General features: G+C 47.0%; 1 protein-coding gene across 3 annotated transcripts in view; it reads left to right on the top strand.

Annotated features, from left to right (window-relative positions):
- The window catches only part of LOC104144763 (acid-sensing ion channel 2), a 549773-nt gene that overhangs the window by 492436 nt on the left and 42126 nt on the right, over positions 1–15211 (top strand). For all 3 annotated transcript variants that reach the window (XM_009675941.2, XM_068919187.1, XM_068919188.1), the window contains exon 2: positions 1623–1773. In XM_009675941.2, the coding sequence (XP_009674236.1) occupies positions 1623–1773 (151 nt within the window). The remainder of the gene's footprint in view (positions 1–1622; positions 1774–15211) is intronic.

Below are 15211 nucleotides of genomic sequence, written 5' to 3'. Positions count from 1 at the left end.
CTCCGGCTTTTGGTTTGCTTTGTGAATCATTGTGGGGTCGTATGAGCTCAGCCACAGCGTTAGCTCATGCGAGATGCTAGATGGGACTGTGGCCAGCATGCAGCTTGTTGTTGGGCTCTCTTTGCTCTAAATATTCATTACCAGTGTTTGACCATTGCTTGCTGGTTGGCAAACTGGACTTTTCAAAACTGTGAAACGGCGGAAGATGTCTTGTGCTGCCTGTTTCACACTGACGCTTGCTGGTAGTCGTAACGTTGGGGAATTTCTACGTGGCTCGGAGCCTAAACCTGCAGCTGGCCGAATTCCTATCGATACGGCGTTGGCAAGTCTCGGCGTTTTAAGCCTGCTGGAATTAATGAGCTGTTTGAGAGCCCCGACTGCTGACCCACATGATCCTCTGAGCATTTCAGCTTTCTTTTTTTAGCCTCTGGGGAAAAGATCTTAAAAATCTGTGTGTCCGATGGTCTGTGAGTGCAAGGCATAGGAGAGAGCTGTTATTTTTTTTAGTCGGGGGTTTTTTGAGATGCTCTCACAGTTGAGAAGGCCGAATGCAGCACTTGTCAAAGCTTGAGACCATCAATGCCCCCAAGATCAAATATGTCACATCTCTGCCAGCCCACTAAGAGTCCCCCCACTTCAAACCCATGCAAGCCGTGCTTTGCAGACCTGTCATTGCCCTGAAAGCTCCCATCTTGGCTTTTTCCAGAGTTTCTTTCAGGAGAGGGGACAAAACGAGGCTAAAGAAAGAGCAGAAGTGATTGAGGAAATCTTTCCTCATTACTGAAGCATTTTTAAATCTTTTTTTTTTTTTTTTTTTTTTTTTTTTTACCCAGGGGAGTGGTAGAAGGAGGAACAAATAGGATATTACATTTTGGTGTTGGGGGGAGCACAGGCATCATTCACATTGCTCCCTTTGGATGGAAAGCAGTAGACATGAGCAATGCCTGCAGGTTTTGATGCTCGGTGCCATCAAAATGACTCCTTAGTGGGTCTCCAGTCGGGCGGTGCCTCGGTGTCAAGGAAGCTCTTTTCTTTCTGGATCCGCTCGTCTTCCAGACGAAGCTTTTATACTGCTTAAGGGGCTTATTTCTGACTCATAAGGGGGCTTGCAAGGGACATCAGAAAGCAGCATGGAGAGGCACAGATTCCCCTGGCAGCAGGACGCGGGGCAGCTGGCAGCATGATTTGTCTTGGCGTAAGTGTGGGCACGGGTGTTTGCATTTTTCCAAGATTAGGGAGGAGTATTCCCCCTCTAACCCTGCAGGCAGGAGCACGCAGCAGTGCTGGACCGAGGTGCCTGGCACAAAAGCGGGGAATTGCATTACATTTCGGCACAAGCTCAAGCACTTGTAAGTACGTGCATTTCTCAGAGAGCTGATACGATGTGAATCAGGCAAACCACTGAAGACATTTGTTCGCTGCTCTGAAACAGCTTTCCTTTCCTGCCTTGCATCCCTCCTTTTCCGTAAGGAGAACACAATGCACTAAATTATTAAACTAGGTTAGATTTGTTTTCCGACGTGCCCTTCAAGCTGCAGCACGGGACTGGTTTTCAGCACTCTGCCCGCATCCCGGTGGGAAGACGCATATTATATGGCACTCTCTCTTTTCTCTCCTCTCAGGTGTTTACAAAATATGGGAAATGCTACATGTTTAACTCAGGAGAAGAAGGACGGCCTCTTCTTACCACAGTTAAGGGTGGGACAGGCAATGGACTGGAAATCATGCTAGACATACAGCAGGATGAATATTTGCCAATATGGGGAGAAACAGGTAAGACCTTCTCTTTCCTCCTGCAAAAGTGCATCTAGTGGGTTTTTGGAAAGATGGTTTGGGCCCTTCTCCCTTTCCTATCTGTCCCATCCCCAGCTTTGCCTTCTGGTCCATGTCTAAATCTCATAGTTCTTGAAAGCTGCAAGAGGAACCTGATGGGTAGAGAAACAAGTTGCTTTTCCAAATTAATTGAACTCCTCCAACTCAAGGGCTGGAGCTGGACGATTAGCTGGAAGCTCTCTCTTCCCCTTGGTCGCTCCCCAGCTGGTCTGTGCATCCAGTGTCCACGCTGGTGCCCTGCCTTGGGGTCAGTGCTCCTTTTTGAGATAGCTGAAGTGTTTCTGCACCCAGCCATTGGCCCTGCTCCTCCCCAGGAGCCTCACGTGCCAGCACAGGACAGCACAACGTGACTTGGATCTGCTTCTCGGTGTCCACTCCTGACAGCAGGGACCAGCGTTTCCCTGACCCACTGCTGATCAGTGAACGCTGAACTTGAGCATATCGGCACCAAAGAGGTGTCCCCTCTATAAATAGGAGGGCTGTTGCTTGTCCTGGGGCAGGGGTGGCCGCGTTTGGGAGACAACTGGTGGGCTGTTTGCTTTGGATGCCCCAGCTCTTTCCCCTTTCCTTCAAGGGTGTCTCTGGGAGGTTGTGTTCAAGAAGGGCGTCCAGCTTACGTGTGTGTTTTCCTCCTCCTTGTTGAAATTTTCAAAACGTTCATTGCCCTAATTTCTGTCTTTGCTTGAATTAGTGCTGCCTAGCCTGCCTGTATGGTCCATGGGCTCTGCTGGTGGCGCTCGTAATGTTTGGGCTGGATGGCGTTTGCTCCCTGACAGATTTGACTGGTTTTGGCATCTCATGCATAGCCAGTGAGCTGGTCTGGAGTCCTTCTGTGCTGGTGTGAAGGGTGGAAGGTGCCGTTCAGAAAGGCTGTGGCTGTGCGCTGCATTTTGCAGCAGTGGCTGCAGTTTTTGCAAGCCTGCATTTCTGTTTTAAACAAAACATGCAGAGAAAACGTCAGAAAAATTGCCTCCACTGGACCTTCTGAGAAAGACAGCAGCTCTGTTTCCCTGGCAGTTGTTAGCAAGGTAGAGCGTTGTATTGGAATTTTTGCCGGACAAGGTTATCTGTGTTTATTTTTAGATGTTGGGAAAGGCAGAAGAGCAAAATATCATTCAGTGGTTTGCGCCCCGTTTGCCCTGGCCCCCTGCGCCAGTTAGCCCTTTCAAGTACCGTTCAAACTTCTAGTCAACAGCAAAGAGGAGATATTGGCTACATTCATTCAAAACTTAAAACTTATTTGTGTGCTTTCTGATTATTATTATTTAAACACATTTGCACAGTCTCATCAGTCATTTAAAATTGCGCAGTCTTTCCTAGTAAAATCTTTGCCTTACAGTTTTCAGCTAATACTCCAAGGCAGTCTGAAGTGGCCCAGCTGAGGGGGAGGAGATGGTTCTTTCGGCTAATCATATTTGACTTGTTGCATTTGTGTAAAGCCTTGTCCTTTCAAAGGCAAAACAGATGCTCACTCACACACAAGAGAGTGGGGAGATGAGGTGCAACTTCCACCTCTGACATTTTACCATTTACTGCCTTGGGGAAGTCCCTGTGTACAGGAAAAAGCCTCGTTAACTGCCCCAGGACAGAGTGGTTTTGGATCCCCGTGAGGTTTCCAGTGGGGTGACAGCACTTGTGTCACGAGTTGTGCCGTTCTTGCAGTAGGTTTGCTTTTCCTAGCTCACTTTTGCAGATGCTTTAGGTGGAGCTCGTCCAGAAATGTGTTGCCTGCAGAGCTTTCCTGCTCCTGAAGTGCCAGGAAAGGTGGCTTAGTCTTGGCTGGGTAAACCAGACTCTCATTACACAGGAGGCAAAAAAAAAAAAAAAAAAAAAAAGGCGAGAGAGAAGTAAGTGGGGAAATAAGGTGGGAGAACAAAAGATGAGGGAGGAGGCTGGGCCGTCCACTGAGGCTCACTCTTCTCTGTTGAGGTGTCTCGGGAGAGGCTTGGTGAAAGTCCTGGAGATCCGCTGTAGCCCTCATACCTCCGTGTGGTACGAGGTCTTCCAGAGCTGCCCGTGCCATGGTATTTGATGGGATTACTCTTTTCAGGCAAGTTTCTAGTCCCATGGGTTGCAAAAATGCTTGAAAATAAAACCTGACTGTGGTTGCAGACTTGGAAACCTGAAGGGGAGAGAAACCCCTCAAGTGCTTTATTATTATTATTATTATTGTGGCTTTTTAGGGTTTTTTGAGGCCAGACTTGGCTTTTGGTCACATGTGGAAGGGGGCAATAAACCCCTTGAAGTTTCTAATGCCTCCCACAGTGTTCTGCTTCCCCCCATGACCACCACCGTTAATCTTACAGAAATTTATCTTAGACATGTGCAAGCTGCACAAGTTTCTCTTCATCTTTCTGAAGACCAGAGGCATGTGGAAGCTTTCTGATGTTCTGGGAACTGGTTTGATGTTACATGGGCAGGATCAAGACAGCAAATAAGGTCTCTAGCTGACAATGAAATCCGGTAGAAATTGAGGGAAAACCATAAGTTGGACTCTTAGTTTGGTTAAAGGTTGTGGAGGGAGCTCCTAGACTCGTTGCGAGTGAATTTGGCTTGTGTTTACAGCTTCAAGTAGAACAGGAAGCTCTTTGAAGCTCCTAAAACATGAATCTGCCTATCAGCAAGGGAGTTTTTCGTCCTCTGCACTTGTACAGTGCCTTGTACAAGCTGTCTTAAATGGTTTTTGGGCCCTTTGGCCACTACTGAAGTAAAATTATTAGCCATGATGGTTAATAGTTGTTGTTCCCATGGAAACACTTAACTCAGCTTTTAGCAGGTAATTGAAGGAATTGATGATTTACAAATATTTGCATAATAATGTAAATGTATTTGGAATTAAATCTCCTCAGCTGCTACCACTGGGACTGTATAAAACGTTTGGCTCCAAAACTTTGTGTACATGCAGCTCTTAGGAGTGAACTTCAACCCTCGCTATGGAGACTGGAAATGGTGCAAGGTTTTGCGTTGCAGAGCCAAGGCGGTGTGCAGGGATGGGCAGCAGGATGTCCTAACCGTACGAGCACCTCCAGGATGGAAAGATTTTGGGGTTCCTCCCCAGGGTTTGGGGCCGTTCCTGCTAGGATAGGCATCATGAAAGTGCTCAAAAAGGATTTTTCCTTACTAAGTCATTCTGGGCTCGGCTGAAAAGCTCCTGGCTTCAGAGGGGCTTTAATTTCTTTCCTGTTAATATTTTACTTAAAACCTAAACTGTCCCATTGTCGTCTTGTGTTTAACCCTTTGGATATTTCTGCAGGCTGGTTTCATTGCTCCACGTCCCCTGTAGCCATCCTGCAAGACAGCAGTTGCTCTCTTAGTCTCCCCCTGTAAGCCAGTCCCTCCAACCCCATAATCTCTTTTTCTGTTCTTCCTTAGCCTTTTTCCAGTTTAATCTTGATGAAACCCCTGGAATGAAATGCAAGGAGGCAGATGTGCACTGTACAGAGACTGCTGCCCCCTCGCCCTTTTAGGCGTTGGCTTCTGCAGGGTTGAATTTCTCTTCTGCCTTTTTTCTCCTTTTTCCATCCTTGGATGTGGCTGCTCAAATCATTTCTTTTGCCAGCCGGTTGTCCTGCATTAACCCGTGTCCCCCTGGAGCGGCCAGCAGCTCCCCCCACTGCCCCAGCAACCTGCAGGATCAGCCATGGCATTTGCTCTGTGCCACAACCACCATCCTACCGACCAACCTTCATCACCACTAGGTTTTCACATGGGAAATATGGGATCTCCTTAAGCTGGCACTCTTATTAGCCTGGTTTTAGATCACATCCCAACTTGCTTTCTTCCCTCGTCCTGCAGTGCTGGACTTTCTGCCTTTCCTTCTCGGTCTCACTACATTTCTCTGGCCCACTGTGGTGGCTTGTGCCTATTCCCAGGACGTTTTACCATAGGATACAGTGATCCTGAGAGCCATTCAGGCCCTAGTTTGCTGCCCCACCGTCCCAGGAGCGGCCGACTAAGTGGGCCTCTGGCTGGGGTGGCACGTGTGGCCTTTCCCTCTGCCTTTGGTGTAGCTTGAGGGACCCCAAGCCCAATGTCCTCTCTCCTCCTCTTCCCAGTTGCTAGAACAGATAGGACCATCAATGCTCTTTAGATAGTTCCCTCCCGTCCCCCCGCACTGGGAAACCAAGCGATTCAGCCAAAGTCGTTATTCAAGCGACAAATTAGCACTGTCAGAGGTGCCTGTGAGAGCAGCCAGCAGCAGCCTGCCCAGCGCCCTGCAACTTGGCCCTGAGCAAAGTTGTGCCGGTAGCGTCCTACTCCGTATTTGGCCACACAGAGGCTTTACTTTCAGTTCCGGATTTGGGTTGCTGTCAAAGCGCAGTCTCCTCCACAGCCCCTTGTGCAAATAGCTGGCACTTGGACTCCAAAGCTTCGCTCTGCTGCTGGCTCCATGCCTCGGGATCTCTGCTTTCTTTTTTTAAACTCCTCTTTGCAATTCAAATAGGCAAGGCGAAGAAGGGAAGTGTTGGTCCCTATCTTGGGATAGGGCTGCTCTGGAGCTGATGCCACTGTGTCTCACGTTGGCGTGCGCTTTGTAATACAAAAAAGTGATTTAATTGTTAGCGACACAGCAAACGAAGTGTATTATCATTCTAAAAAGACCTTTAGTGAGCATCCATTAATACCCTGGGAAACTGAAATATCATGTCTAACAAGTTGCTTGTGTTAGGAAAATATACCTTTCGCTTGGCTGTCTGCATATGCAAGCCCATTATTTGAACATGTTAAATTTATATGCAGTCTAATTTTGGAAGAGCAAGCATCCACAGACTGCTTCAGTCTTGATTTTCCAGTGCAAAGAAAGGGTTTTTTGACTGTGCAAATGTCACGGTATGAGGCAATGTTGCCGTCTTTGGGTGTGCAAAAATATTGTGTCAGGGCTGTCAAATTCATGAAGTGCATTTAAAAAGAAAAAAAAACACAATAAAAAGAAAAAGAACTGGCATTCTTCTAAGTTTTTCACCTCTAGAATCTCTGTTTTCTAGCAGTGTGCATTAACCAGGTGTGTACAGGAAATGGAAAAACAAAAGGAAAATAATTTGCGACTCTGAAGTATTCACATTGCCCTTGTGGTTTACAGAGAACCTTAAATATTCCATGATTCGTGATCTCCCCACGGAAATTCATGATGCAACCAAAAAAGTTAGCAATCCCCCATGAAAGTAGAAATGTAAGACTGAAAATCTTATCTTGAGGAGGAAACTTTCCAGTAACCCAGGGGCAAATGACCATCTCTGAGCAACGTAGGTGGAAGTCACAGCTAGTCGTATATTTGGCACAGAGTTCCCCCAAACGACAGAGTTTCCCGTTGTTGTCTTACAAGATTAGAAGACAAGAAGTGGAGGGGATGCAGAGGGTGTTTGTTGGATTGCACTTGGTAGCAAAACCGGCAGAAATGCAACCAAATATAGTAAACGAATCTCTAATTTATAGCAGTGACTATTTGATTGGAAAGGGAATCCGCTTCTGGTTAATCTTCCTGGAGTGGCCCAAGGTGTTATATATTGACCTAATATACTGATGCAGTAAATTGGAAATCACTCAGGCTACAGTGCTGTAAATAAGAAATACAATCAAAGCATTCTGCGTTTATGTTTCAGGAATTGTTTGACAGAGATGAACATTTCATACCAATTAATCAAGTAACATGCTGAATAAAAAAAAGAAACGGGATGAGAAGTATGCTATAAAATTGCTCTAAAAAGAAGCATGAAATCTGTAAAGCTTGAGGCTTCAATCCACTTAGACTATCACATAGTATTATAGGCTGCTGTTATTTAACTTGATAAAAAGCAAGGGCTGTGAGCAAGACTTCTGATCTAGGTCACAGGAAGAAAAGATCTAAAGCCCGTTTCCTTGCGTGTCAGACCCATCCAAGGCCACAATGCGTTTTCTGCTTCCCGGTAGGGTCTCTTAATGTCATTATAGAGCTTAGGTACTTAGTTTCCAACTCCTGAAATCAAATGGTAGCTGCAGCCTTCTGAAAGCCTCACAAGGCAAAACGAGAGGAGCAGGTCTGTATGACCGCCCACTGGTGGCTAGAGGAAGACGCTTTCCTAAGGGTTGCATTTTGAGAAGTGGCAGATAGAAAGCCCCTGGTGCTTTCTATCTATGGATAGAAAGCCTCTATGGAGAGGAGGGGGGGTAGCTGGCAATTTTGGGGACCAACCTCCAAGGTGACCGCTGCATGAGTCCACGGCTTTGGAGACTCACCATCCAAACGGTGCTGGTGAGGTGAGTTGTGACGCATCTACGCTATTAATCCAAATGAGCCAGAGGTGCAGATGATTTCAGTGGCATCAAATTTCCGTGCTGCTGCTTTTTTTCCTAATTAAGGCTGCCTTAATTGAGTTGATCTTTTTTCCCTTCCAAATTGAATTCAGATAAATTGAATTAGCGTGGCTTTACTATTGAATTGGGGCTTTCATGCAGGTGCTGATGTTTTAGAAGTTGGTTTGGTTTCATTTCTGCCGTTCTGAGAAGGGCCATTCTGGTCCTATTTATGTCTCTGAAGAAAGAAAAAGATTGAGAGTGGGAGAAGGTTAGCAGGAGGGTGCTGAGTGATCTGCCTGCTCTGACTTTTATGATCTTTTTTATGGTCTAGAGATAGTTTCCTAATGGGGAGCATCTCCAGAGCCTGCCAGATGTTGCTGGTGCATCTCCAGAGCCTGCCAGATGTTTGGGGTGCTCAAGGCATCAGCACAAGGGATCCGCAGCACAGCTCCTTGCAACCAAGGGCACGGTGAGGCTCTTGGCTCAAGCCTGGGCTGCCTTCCTCACTGCTCCTAAGCCCTTATAACTCTTGGGATCCTGCAGCCAACCCTCTGCGGAGAGGCCACGGAGGGGCTGGGGTAAACCTGGGCAGGGGTGCATGGCTGGCGGCCGCTGCTGTCAACCCCCAAAATTCATCTCGCCAAGTTACTTATCCTGGTGGAAACTCAGCATGTTTCCATAGTTTCTTTCATTTCCCTAGGAATTTATGCCAGGCGAAACAGATTTAAGCAACATCCCTGTGCTGCAGAGATGTGCCCGTGGAGTGCTGTTGCTGCTGCACTGCAATACCTTATTGCAAAGCTTTTTTAAAGGGCAAGTGGAGGATTTAGCTTGGGGCTCGGATGTCCCTCCTTCTCTGCAGACTCCCAAGCTGGGGGACTTGCTCTCCAGCTGTGCAGCCTCTGCACGTGGCACATGAACAAGCATGAGCCCGCCCTGGAGCACTCACTTTGCCAGCTGCAGCGAGGCACAAAGCAATCACTATAATTTACTTTTGCATATTAATATAATTAGCGGCTGCTCTTCATAAATTCAGGCATCCTCGCTTACAAGAGATGTGAATTCAAGCATGTGGCGGCTGCCAGTGTGGCGCTGGGGGCGGAGGTGGGTTGTCTACTCCCAGCGCAGCTCACGGCTGCAAACCTACAGGGCCCCCATTGCAGCCAGCGGGACTACTTCGGACTTCTGCCATGGAAAACATCTTCAGGCTTTGAACTACCAGGTATCTTGAGCTTAGGAGAGAGAGACAGAAGGAAATCGCAATGGTTGGTGCATCTGTTTAGTTCACGGCCGATGCCATTCTGAGGGGATTAATCCTAACCCATGTAGAGCCCATCTGTAAATACGAAATAGGTAGGAAATGTCCTGGGAGTGGAAGCAGTGATCAGCAGCGGCAGATATGAAAAGGGATTTTCATTGGTGGCAGCTCTACTGAGCTCCGAATAGCTGGCCTACTGTGGGCATGGTATGAAAGCACAAACGATGAAGAGGGAAGTTACTCACCACTTCTCATAATAGCAGAATCAGAAAATCCTGATAAATATTGCCAAGCAGCAGGTTTGCAACCAATGACGCAAATTTTATTGTGCACCTCTGACATGAGGTGCTTTGGAAGCCAGAAATACTAAATGGGTTTAAAAAGCAATTAGCCAAATGAGTGGTAGGAGCAATAATGAAGATCTTGTTAAAGAGCTGTGCATGACTTGCAGCCCAAGAAATTCCTGAACAGCAGATTGCCAAGAGCTCGCAGGGTGTTTGTGTTTCTCCTGCATCCTGATCTTTCCTGCCAGCCCCCATCGTGCAAAGAGGGCTGGCGAGGGCCGTCCTGGGGTTGCACGGGGGTATCTGGGACATGTGTGGAGGCAGAAGATGACCCTGCGATGCTAAAGCACTTCCTAAAAGTTGGGCTGGTTAGTGCTGATTGCAGAGCCTTGCCGAGCTTTTACAATTCCCTTTCCATTACGGGGATGTTGCAAGTGGTTGTCTCCTCCGTGCAGCTGCCGCTGCCTTAGGGCATCCTTTTTGCTGGTGAAACTTTGTGTTTGCCTTGGAAGGATTAGTTCTCAATTTCATTTGGCTATCGATTTAATTTGACTATCAAAAAAAAAAAAAGAAAAAGAAAAAGAAAGGAAACTTACCTTTTCCAGCACTTTTCAGCCCAGAGCATTTTAACTAGCTGATTAACAAACCATGTATGTACATGTAGCACTTCAGCATGGGCAGATGACATGTTGCTCCCTCTGGAAGGAGGGATGAAAAAAAGGTATTTAAAATTCACAGTATGAATACACAGTGGCTTAGGATGTGGAGGGAACAATATTGAACTCATCCGGGAACTGCAGGGAGCCGGAGTGTAGTGGCCTTGCCTGGAATTGAACCAGGACGCTTGGCTTAACGCCCTCCCTTATTCCCCCCCAAAATATCCCAGGATCTCGAATTAGCCCAGCCAGTTGGAACTGATTTTCTCTCTCATCCAAAACGCTTCCCCTCATCTTTCACTAGCACCATGCGAGCCAAGAGGTGCGAGGATAACTTCTACATCGGCCGTGGCATTTAATAATTTGTTTTGTGGCATGTGTGCCATCTTTCTTGGGTTATAACGTGGTGTCGGTGGTGCATATGTGGTCTCCCACTGGAAATTCAGTTTGTGGCCTTGCACCGGGGCTGTAGTATGGTGCTGACCCTCTAAACTGCCAGAAAATGTGGGAATAGTTTAAATTAGACTGGGTGGATGCAAGAATTTTCCATTACCTAGAGGTGCCGCCCTTAATGCTCTTACATGTTGCCCTTGGTGGGGTTTGGCTCCACTTTTCCTCCTCCTGCTTGGCTTCAACTTAGCTTTTGCTTTTATTAATGCTTGAAAAGGCTTTTATGGATGAGATGGAAAAAATGAACCCTTGCCTGGAGTACCTGCAGTTCTGATATTTTGCCCCTCTTGAGTTCTTGTGAACAAGACTAAAGCGATGCCTTGACTGTAGGTTTGCATTTCTTGGTTGCCTTCTGCAAAGCTGTTCAAAATTGCCTGCCAGCTTAGAGGTGCGTAGCAAGACGTGCCCGCCTCGGTACTGCAGCTTTATTTGTGGTCCAGGGGATATGGTAATGTGCTGTTTCTCTCTAACAAGCAGGCTTGTACATGAGCCTCATGTGCTCCTGAACCTTTGCTGGGCAACGTAGATGAGATTTGGCGGCGTTTGGGCATGTGTGTATGCGACTGCAATTTCGTATTACGGCACCATTGGTGCTCGTTGGAGAAATTCCCTCTCCCACGTGACACTGTGTCTCCCCAGCAGACAGAAAAATAGTTGATTTCACTCCGATTCCCTGATCTAGGGATCAGGGTCTACTCATCTTGCAATGTTCTGCGTCCAGGAAAGAGCATCTGCAACCCAGGGGAAGAAAGCTGCTCAAGTCCCTGTTGCTGCTGAAGGCCCTGGTATTATAAGCTTCAGGGTGTGTGTGTGTGTGTGTGTGTGTGTGTGTGTGTGTGTGCGTCGAGAAGGAACTGGATATTGCCAGCCTTGACAGAGGCAAGACAGAGGAGAGAGAAACATATCCTGAATTTTCTGAGCTGTCTCACTCCCTTTCCCAGGGTGGGTTTTGGGTCCTGTCATTGCCAACGGTGAAAGCGTTTGGTCTAGGAGCCGCCCGGCGTGCGCTGATCCATGATCCACATCTTGGTGCCTCCATCGGGAATGGGCTGGGGGTGTTATACTCTCAACATTTGCTGCGAGGTCCGGTCTGCACCCTGGTGAGAGACATTATTTTAGCAGGTCCTGGCAACTGCAGTCTGCAGCTTGCTCCTTACTCTGTTCCTGTGTTTTATGGCTATTGGGGATTTTAAGTCTTGCAAGAGCATAGAGCCCAGGAAAGGCACAAAATCGAAATCTGAGTAAAGGAAGACAGCCGCCAATGGGCTTGCAAGTCATAAACCCGATACTCCTCCGTTACCAAGGGAGAGCCTCATCTATCAATTGCTTATGAGGCTGCAAGATTAACTGGCTTTAAAGGTGTGTTGCGAGCCCAGCACAAACACATCTCTGTGCCAGAAATACTTTGGAAGAAGATTTGCAGTAAGTGCCCACAAAAGTGATGAAGAAGTTGGAACTGGGAAGCGTCTCTTATCTTAGGTTAAATGGTAATTTGTTGTGTGACACCAAACCCATCCTTAAGAGAGGCAAATTGTCCTTGCTGCTTTACATGCCTTTTTGCTAGATGAAGTAGGGCCTCCCCATGCATTAATCTATTCTTGCTAAATATAAGCCTTTTCTGATTAAATTCCACCCCAAAAAGTGTGCTGAACCACAATCAATCCTGCAAAAGGATTTATTTTATATGATGCTAGGGTTTTGCATCCCCAGTTTGCAACATTTAGCCAAGGCAATCAAAAAGCACCCAAAAACCCAGCGACACAGGCTCGATTTGCCTTTTTGGAAAGCTTGAACGTTTAAAGAGATAACTATTGCCTTTAAAATAAGTGGCCTTGAGCAGAGGTAAGTAACACAGAGTGGTATGGGCCAGAAGGGCCGACTGCTTTTGCGTTTGGAAACTTGCTCAAGTCCGATCTTGGACTGGCTCATCAAGATGTGGCTTGACCTTTCGGAGGCTGGTTGATGTCACCCAAAGGGAAGCGTAAAACGTGCTACGTTTCCCCGCATCTCAGACCTTTTCCTAATGAGAGCAAGAATTCATTCAATTAGCCGCACTTCCCAGGGAGAAAAGGTCAGCGTTATTTCCATCTTCTACAAGCCTCCGACAACCAGCGCATCCACCAAATTAGACCGCTGCTAAGAATTAATTACATTTGCCTGAGCGCACTCATCAGCGGTGCCCGAGCGTAGAGGCGCAGCTCAAAGGTGAGGCAGGTTTTTGTGTCCAGGCTGTGTCATTAAGGTTGTCACGTAACTGATAAACTCCAGTTTGAGGTAGATTGCTCTCCGGGGCCTCTTGACGTTATCGTGGAGCTGGAAAGAGCAAGTGCAGCTGTTGAAAAAGCTAATTTTTGTGTTGCAAAGCAGCAGGTGCTGCTATTTCCAGGCATGGAGCAAACTGTCCGGGGCTGATCCAGGCACCGTTTACCCCAAAGATTGATGTTGACCATCTGATGTGGCTTGTGGAATAAGGGCAAAGTAAGGGAAGAATTTTAGAGGGAGAAATTTCAACTAGGTATTAAAATTGAATTGTTTGGTTTTAATAAATGGGAGGAAGTGTGTGTTTGTAGCCAGTCTTGTGGCTTTTGACTTTCAGATCCAAAAAAAAGAGGTGCTTTGCGCAAATGTTTCCTGCGACACCCAGAACTAAAAAAAAAGGAAAAAAAAACAGTGCGAGGCAGTGAGAGAGCAAAGATGTGCCCTGTGCATTTCTACATGGTGCTTGTATTTCTCTGCACTGTGTCCTATATGCACTGTCCTATGTGGACATGTACACACCGATGTGGTCAGGAAAGCTGCTCCTATTTCTGTGCAACAGTGCTGGTATGTCCTGCTCAAAAAGAAGAGAAAGGTCTGTGAGCTACCGTGATAGCGAGGGTTTATTTTCCGCCGGGCTGGTGTTATCAAGTGCAGTAAGAAGCCCCCAGTCACACAGTATTATCGAACTGTGTGTTGCAAATACATATCAATGACTTAATGAGAAAATCCTTTAAGGGATGTAGACACTTCAGAACCTTTTTAAAAAAAAAAAAAAGTCAGGAAATGTTCATTTAAAGCAAAACTTAAGGAATAAAACCCAGAAGCCAGCTTTGGGAAATCTGGTAAAGCAGAGATAAGGTACGTAAAATCAGCAGATACATGTTACAAAGCGGTGCCACGCAGCATTAAAATTAAATATGCGTTTCATGCTGCAGCTTTCGTTTGAGTCTTTGTGTCTGGCATGTGAAGTGAAGTGTCTTTAGCAGAGACACGAGTGCTCAAAATAACGAGAATCTCCGAGGGAGGGAGAAAAAGCCAGGCACGTGCCCCGTTGCAGCTTCTGGCCGATGCCCAAGCGCAGCTCCAGTGGAGGCGGCGAGGTTTGGGGGCTGCTGGAAGACAGACTCAGTCTTTGCTGTCCCCGGAGATGGGAAGTTGCCTGCAAGCATCCTTTTTTTCTTTTTTCTTTTTTTTTTTTTGAGCACTGAGTGTATAATGTCAGCGACTCTGTGGTGAGGTTTCGGCAAACTTTGGCCGCACCAGTTTTGAAAGAGGCTAATCCAGATCAGTGTTGCCCCCTCTCTGGTCTTGACCGTTCCCCAAATCTCTTCATTTCTCTCCTGGAAAGCAAAGAGCTCCATGCATACTAATCAATCTCAGGGAGGCATCAGGAGAATTCATGGCTATAAAGCGCTTTGAAGATAAAAGCATCTTGCAAGTGCTAATTAAATCTAATTTTATTAATCTCTTTGGTGCAAGGATCATCATTTTGCTCCAAGTTTGTCCAGCCTGCAGCGACATGGGCTCCAGGTGACATCTGAGACCTCCCAGGCACTTCCAAAGGCAAATTATGAACTGTGATTGTTACCAAGTAGCCTACGGCTGTGCTGAGGACGATGCTGTGCTGAGGGATGCTCTCTCCTGCAGATGCTCTGGAAGTGTTTTGCTTGAGTTCAGCTCAAGCAGAGCCTGACAGTCTGTTCTTAAAACAACTCCTTGCTTTGGCCACCTAGGAAGAAGCTAGGTACGTCTTTCCTGGGATGCACAGTACTTACATTGCATGAGCAAAATCAAAGAGCCCCTTGGGAAGACTCCTGGCACCAGTTCCCTGCCCCGTGCCCAGGCACCGTGTAGGAGAGCACGCCATGCCTCTGTTTGAGGGTCTCCTGGTGCTTTTGGTGGCAGCTCCTTGCTTTGTCTCATGGTTTCGGCATCTGGCAGCATCACGGAATTTTCAAAGTCCTTTCAGTTACTGCTCTCTTCTTGCTGTCTGTACATAAAATAGCCAATGGTCCGTGTTTAGCATCTCCATCTAAGAACACAGCTGTCTCTGGTTGTACTGTACCTCACTGCAATAACACAAAGCGCTCTAAGGAATCACAGATGGCAAAATGCATGTAGAGGACACTCCTTGGATAGCTGGAGAGCAGTCAAAGACTGTCTCAGCAGAAGCGAAGAGTGGAAGAAAATAGAGTCTG

Source organism: Struthio camelus, chromosome 25 (assembly GCF_040807025.1).
Source record: "Struthio camelus isolate bStrCam1 chromosome 25, bStrCam1.hap1, whole genome shotgun sequence".
In the NCBI taxonomy this organism is placed as follows: Eukaryota; Metazoa; Chordata; class Aves; order Struthioniformes; family Struthionidae; genus Struthio; species Struthio camelus.
This window is presented reverse-complemented; position numbering and strand designations above follow the sequence as displayed.